This window comes from Anolis carolinensis, chromosome 4, assembly GCF_035594765.1.
Source record: "Anolis carolinensis isolate JA03-04 chromosome 4, rAnoCar3.1.pri, whole genome shotgun sequence".
In the NCBI taxonomy this organism is placed as follows: domain Eukaryota; kingdom Metazoa; phylum Chordata; class Lepidosauria; order Squamata; family Dactyloidae; genus Anolis; species Anolis carolinensis.
Window position 1 is genome coordinate 29,928,123 of NC_085844.1, and position 7,318 is coordinate 29,935,440.

The following is a 7,318-nucleotide window of genomic DNA, read 5'->3' on the forward strand; positions in this document are numbered from 1 at the left end:
TGATATCCTTCTGGGTCGGCTCTCTGGAATGGGTCTTGAGGTCACTGTGTTGCAGTGGCTCTGCTCCTTCCTGGAGGATTATACCCTGATGGTGATGCTGGGGGATGCTTGCTTGGACCCCTGGCCATTGACCTGTGGGGTCCCACAAGATTCCATTCTTTCCCCCATGCTCTTTAACACCTACATGAAACTGCTGAGCAAGATCATCCAGAGTTTTGGAGTTGGGTGTCATCTCTACACAGATGACACAGAACTCTACTACTCTTTCCCACCAAATTCCAGGGAAGCTCCCCGGACCCTTACATTACATTGTAATTATGTATGTATGTGGTGGTTTTTATCATTTCAGATTTTGTGGTCTTTATTATTTCAGATTTCATAGAATCATAGAATCATAGAGTTGGAAGAGACCTCATGGGCCATCCAGTCCAACTCCCTACCAAGAAGCAGGAAATTGCATTCAAAGCACCCCTGTCAGATGGCCATCCAGCCTCTGCTTAAAAGCCTCCAAAGAAGGAGCCTCTACCACACAAAGAAGGAGCCTCTACCACACAGCAGAGAGTCCCACTGCTGAACAGCTCTCACAGTAAGGAAGTTCTTCCTGATGTTCAGGTGGAATCTCCTTTCATGTAGTTTGAAGCCATTGTTCCACGTCCTAGTCTCCAGGGCAGCAGAAAACAATCTTGCTCCCTCCTCCCTATGACTTCCTCTCACATATTTATACATGGTCCTCCTCCTCATTATGTCTCCTCTCAGCCTTCTCTTCTGCAGGCTAAACATGCCCAACTTTTTCAGCCGTTCTTCAGAGGGTTTGTTCTCCAGACCCTTGATCATTTTAATCACCCTCCTCTGGACACCTTCCAGCCTGTCAACATCTCCTTTCAAGACTCAGTATGATTCCAGGTGTGGTCTGACCAAGGCAGAATAGAGGGGTAGCATGACTTCCCTGGATCTAGACCAGTGATTCCCAAAGTGGGCACTACTGCCCCCTGGTGGGCACTGCAGCAATCCAGGGGGGCGGTGATGGCCACAGGTGCATTTTTTGTATTACCTTTCTATTCTGAATTCAAAAAAAAGTTTCATAGTTGCAAACTTCAATGTTTCTAATTTACACCTTTCTTTACTATATTTTACAAAAACAGTAGAAACATAAATACATACAGTATATCTTTCTGTTTAATTGCTATTTTTTTTTTTAAAAAACCATTAATTTCCAGGGGGCGCTGAGTAATATTTTTCTGGAAAGGGGGCGGTAGGCCAAATAAGTTTGGGAACCACTGGTCTAGGCACTATATCCCTATTTATGCAAGCCAAAATCCCATGGGCTATTTAAGCTGCTGCATCACATTGTTGGCTCATGTTCACTTTCCTGTCCAGGAGGACTCCAAGATCCTTTTCAACTACTGCTGTTGAGCCAGGCGTCCCCCATTCTATATCTTTGCATTTCATTTTTTCTACTTAAGTGGTGTATCTTGAATTTGTCCCTGTTGAACTTCATTTTGTTTGTTTCGGACCATCTGGGGCCCAGATTTATCTATTTATGTCGCACTTATTTTGTTGGCCATCCGGGGAGATAGTGGCGGGGTAGAAATAAAATTTATTATTATGTTATTACTATCACTTAACTAGAACAGGGCCTGATTTGTCCCAAGGGCCCCTGAATCTTGGGCTGGATGGACACTGTGGTGGAAAGGAGCTCGAACTTGAATGGACATGGCAGTGTAGATGCAGAAGAAGTCCAGTCCACCTTTTCATCGGATTGGGCGAGGCGCTCGGAGGGGTCCCGCACCCCTCCCCTTGGAGCAGGGGGCGTGGCGTGTGGGTGGGCGTGTCCCGCGCGGGCCCTGTCCTGGCGCTGCGGGCGGCGGGCAGGCAGACGGCCGGAGGGAGCTGCGCGGAGCGGGCGCGCCTGGCTCCTCCGCTCGTCATGCATGCTGCCCGGGCTCTGCTCTCCGCCGTGTCCCTCGCCTCCTGCCTCCTCCTCCTCTGGGGCCACTTGCCCTGCGGCCACCCGGCCTCCATCCCCTCCTCCAGGCCTCCTCCTCCTTTCCGGGAGCCCCCCCAGGCAGGCATGCGAGAGGCTGCCTCTCCGCGCGTGGAGCCCCCCGAGTACATGCTGTCCCTCTACCGGACCTCCTCCGCCTCGCCCGGCAGCAACGCCAGCTTCTCCCGGGCGCCCAAAGCCGCCAACACCGTCACCAGCTTCGTGGACCGAGGGAGAGGTAAGGACAGAGGATTCATCTGTCTATCTCTCTATCTATCTGTACCAAGCTTGGGCAAACTTGGGCCTTCCTCCAGGTGTTTTGGACTTCAACTCCCACCATTCCTAACAGCCTCGGGCTTAAGCGGCTGAGGGGGGAAAGGAAAGGGCCTGAGGCTGTTAGGAATGGTGGGAGTTGAAGTCCAAAACTTCAGTCTAGTCCAGTTCGACTCTGGGAGTTGTTTCTCATCTCCATGTCTAAGCGAAGAGCCGGCGTTGTCCGTAGACACCTCCAAGGTCATGTGGCGCCGTTACTTTCCCTCCGGAGTGGTACCTATTGATCTACTCACATTGGCATGTTTTCGAACTGCTAGGTTGGCGGGAGCTGGGGCTAACAGCGGGAGCTCACCCCGCTCCCCGGATTCGAACCGCCCGACCTTTCGGTCAGCAGCTCAGTGGTTTAACCCTGCGCCACCGGGTAGTATCTATTCATCATATTGTCCACCCATATTTCCATATTATTTTTTGACTTTACGTCAACTGTGCCACTTCACGCATTTTCTTCTCCAAAGGAGCAATGGGAAGTTTCATTATTTTCTTCCTGCTAGATGAAATAAGGATTGGAGGAGAGAAGGAAGGAAAGAAGGAAGGAAGGAAGCAAGGGAGGAATGAGGGAGTGGAGGGTACAAGGACGGAGCGAAGGAAGTAGAGAAGAAAGGAAGGAAATGAGCGAAGCGAAGGAAGTAGAGAAGAAAAGAAGGAAATGAGGAAGAAGGGTAGGAAGGAGAGAAGGAAATAAGGAAGGACTGAAGGATGGAGGGGAAGGAAACAAGGAAGGAGTGAGGGAGAGAAGGAGGAAAAGAAGGAGAGAAGGAAACGGAAGGAAGGAGCGAAGGAGGGAGACTCCTGAATATTCCTCCTTTTTGGCACCTACGTTGTACAATTAACGCCCTTTCACTGCCACTTTCACTGTCCTGGGAATGGATTGTAGTGTGACAAAGGCTTTCATTGCCCAAGAGGGCTTTTTCCTCCTCAGACTACAGCTCCACCTGCCCGAAACCAGCTGTCTTTTTTTGCAGGCGATTAGAGCAAAAAAGAAAAGGATGTCGATGCGCCTGGTTTGACTTTCCCGACCATGATTTATTTTTGAGCGAGAAATAAAACCTTAAAATAAAACACCTCCCAACAAAGGATTCCCCCAGGCAGGAATCAGCCAGGCTTTGAAGCTGTAAAGTCATTCAATACTAATCAAGGTGGCCAATTGCACCATCCACACTTGCCTCAGGCAGACAAGAGTTCTTTCACTCACCCTGAACATTCCACAGATATATAAACCTCACAGCCTTTGAGGATGCCTGCCACAGATGTGGGAGAAACGTTAGGAGTGAATGAATCTGGAACATGGCCAGACAGCCCGCAAAACTCACAGCAACCCAATCAAACTTTGCATTTCGCTGTTGTGCTGCCATTCTGTGGATCTCATAAGATATTGCTTCTGGCAAAGAGCAGGAGGGCGAAAGGAAAACATTGCCTTTTCCCCCAAACAAGAATTCTGCCCCAATGAAGGTTTTCCTTTCCAAACCTTTAAAGCAAAGGGACATTGGAAATCATTCCCGCCTCATCCCTTTGCCCGCTTTTGCCGCCTTCTCCTTTTCTTTTCTTTGGACGCCTAGCCTGTGCTTCTAAACGCCAGACTGAATGCTGAAGTTCCTGCAAAGCTAGATAATATTTCTGAGGACTGGAATAAAAAATCACTCAAGGATATAGAATTCACTAAAGGGGAGAGCACTTGATGAACCAACCTGGACACAGCATATTATTTGAGAACACAGAAATGCTGGACCACCCTAACCACCACCATGTCAGACTACACAGAGAAGCCATTGAAATCCACAAGCATGTGGACAATTTCGACAGAAAGGAGGAAACCATGAAAATGAAAAATGCTTCTGGATCATGGCCATACAGTCCGGAAAACTCACAGCAGCCGGGCAATGCCTTCATTTCCTCCTCAACACTCAGTCCACTGACTAATCCCGACTCGAGCCGATCCATAGAATGGATCAATAAAGGCAAACAGCTACTTTTCCGAGTTTCTGTGAGTCTTTCGGGCTGTTTTCGCGCTACTTTTCTGAGCGGCCCACTGCATACAATGGGTTGAAGCTGCCTTTGAGAAAAGAAGGTGAATCAAGGCCTCAGAGCCTAGTATCTACATTGAGCAACGGAAGAGGCGGAGAACTGAACGTGCACCTGATCCCACAGGAAACGCAGGCGAATGCGGCTCCGACCCCGGTCCAGGATCCGCAGCGTCCGCGGCTTCGTCGCGGATTTCTTTTTTGAAGTGGTCAGTGTAGACCCGTAGGACTTAGGATTCAGTTCGCCTTTTCTTTTGACAGCCATAAAATGGGACCAGCTCCGACTTTCCAATTCAGCCCCTCCCGCCCCAACTCTTAACATTTCTGCTTGGGGAGAACACAATTCCCATTTCTTTTTTTAACGCCCCACTCGTGTATAAGGAGCCCAGCGTCTGAGGTTGGGTCCGAAGTTTGGCAAAGTGCCCCCCCCCCCAATCGGGCATCGTTTCTCTGCTGGTCTTTTCGCTTCTGGGGACCCTGTAAGGGGGATTGGGAAGGTATTTGCATTGGCCACACAAGGTGAGGGTGAAGTGGTTAGGGAAGAGCTTCCTGCGGGTGGGTGCCGGTTCCTGGCCATTTCTGCCCGTTTTCCATTCCTCCTCCTCCTCTTTTTCTTCTCCTGTTCTTTTTCTCCTCTTTCATCTCCTCCTCTGCTTTCTCCTCCTCGACCTCTCCTTCCTTTCCTCCTCCGTCTCCTCTTCTCTCACTTCTCCCTCTCCTTCTCGTCTTCTTTTTCGAGTCCTTCTCTTCTTCTCCCTCTCCTCCTCCTCCCCTATTCCTCCTTTACTTCCTCCTCCTCCTCCTCCTTTTTATCCTCCTCCTCCTCTTCTTCTCCTCCTCCTCCTCCCCTTTTCCCCCTCCTCCTCTTCTTCTCCCTTTCCTCCTCCTCTTCTTCTCCCTTTCCTCCTCCTCTCCTTTTCCTCTTCTTCCTCCTCCTCTTTTTCTTTTCTCTCTTGCCCTCCTCCTCTTCTTCTACTTCCCCTTCTGCTCCCCTTTTCTTCCTCCTCCTCTTCTTTTTCTCCTCCCTCTCCACCCCTCTCCCTTTCCTCCTCCCTCTTCCTGCTATTCTTTTTATTCTCTTGTTCCTTTTCTCCTTTCATCTCATTCCCTTCTCTTTCTCCTCCTCCTCTTCTACTTCCCCTCCTCCTCTTCTCCTTCTTTTCCTCCTTCGCCTCCTCTTTTCTCTCTTCTCCTCCTCTTCTTTTTCTTCCCTTTCCTCCTCTTCTTCTCCCTTTTCTCCTCTTTTTCTCTTTTCCCCTTCCTCCCCCTCCTCCCCTTTTCTCCCCCTCCTCCTCTTCTACTTCTCCATCCTCCTCCACCACCTCCTCCCCTTTTCCTCCTCTTCAAAATAAACTTCAACAGGGACAAATACGAGATACTCCACTTAGGCAGAAAAAATGAAATGCAAGGACACAGAATGGGGGATGCCTGGCTCCACAGTAGTAAGTGCGGACCTCGAACCTCATGGGCAGGAAAGTGAACATGAGCCAACAATGCTGATACTGCTGCAAAAAAACAAAAACGGATGGGATTTTGGCCTGCAAAAATAGGAGTCTAGTGTCTAGATCCAGGGAAATCATACTACCCCTCTATTCTGCCTTGGTCAGACCACATCTGGAATCATACTGTGTCCAGTTCTTGGCAGCACAATTGAAAAGAGATATTGACAAGCTGGAAGTGTCCAGAGGAGGGCGACTAAAATGATCAAGGGTTTGGAGAACAAGCCCTATGAGGAGCGGCTTAAAGAGCTGGGCATGTTTAGCCTGCGGAAGAGAAGGCTGAGAGGAGACATGATGAGGGTCATAGATAAAGATGTGAGGGGAAGTCACAGGGTTTTCTGCTGCCCTGGAGACTAGGACAGGGAGTAATGGCTTCAAACTATAGAAAAGAAAGGATATTCCACCTGAACATGAGGAAGAACTTCCTCACTGTGAGAGCTGTTCAGCAGTGGAACTCTCTGGCCTGGAGTGTGGTGGAGGCCCCTTCTTTGGGGGCTTTTTAAACAGAAGCTGGATGTCAGAGTGCTTTGAATGCGATTTTCCTGCTTCTTGGCAGAATGGGGTTGGACTGGATGGCCCAGGAGGTCTCTTCCAACTCTCGGATACTAGGATTCTTCTCCCTCTTCTACTCCCCCCCTCCTCCTCCTCTTTTTCTCCTCCTCCACTCCCCCCGTTTCCTCCTCCCCCTCCCATTTCCTGTCCCTCTGATTTTGATGTGATGTGTCACAGGCTGTGACCTGGTGCTTGGACCTTCCGAGGGTTGCTTAGCATCCAGGCCCTGATTGGAGTATTTCAGCGCCGTGATCTAATTGCGGGCTCATGTCATAACATCTCACAGATTGTCTAGTCTCCCACCATAATGAAGGCCGAGGGGAGGGGGCTGCCCCACTCCAAGAGAACTCCCCTTCCTCTGAAGTCGCAGCATCCCCGCCTCCATTTCTCTCTCTAATGAGTTAAACAGGCTTGGCTTCCGCAGCAGCTGAGAATCCACGAGTGATGTATGTGTGGATGATATTCATATATATTTGTATACTGAGTTACTCAAGAATAAAAATTACATACACACGTATATGAAAGAATTGATTAAAATTACACACACAGTTACACATACATCCATATGCATGTATCATTATATAAAAAATACAGCCTGCTTACGTTTGTGCACTTAGAACTCTGAAATTTGACACAACCTTGTGCCTGTTTTTATAGTAAAATGGGTTTGGGGGAGGTAGAACCACGGATGATTGGGATATGCAGTATTACAATCACTTTAACTCCCACAGACCACTGCGACTTGCACCAATGACAGATCAGGACCAAACCTGGCACGCAGCACCTCCATAACCCACTTTATGTCCTGGTTCGGTTATGATAGGATTTGCACTACCTTCACCCGATTTGGCTCCCACAGACCACAGCGACACCCCCCCCCCCCCACACACACACAGACAGAACGTGGGATCTAGACCATATTTGGCACACAG

At 49.3% G+C, this 7,318-nt stretch overlaps 1 protein-coding gene across 1 annotated transcript in view; it reads left to right on the forward strand.

The window, feature by feature from the left end:
* The first annotated feature begins 1,647 nt into the window (after positions 1-1,647).
* The window catches only part of gdf6 (growth differentiation factor 6), a 30,091-nt gene continuing 24,420 nt past the window's right edge, over positions 1,648-7,318 (forward strand). The window contains exon 1 of the mRNA XM_003219500.4: positions 1,648-2,222. Within this exon, the coding sequence (XP_003219548.3) occupies positions 1,928-2,222 (295 nt within the window). The 5' untranslated portion in view covers positions 1,648-1,927. The remainder of the gene's footprint in view (positions 2,223-7,318) is intronic.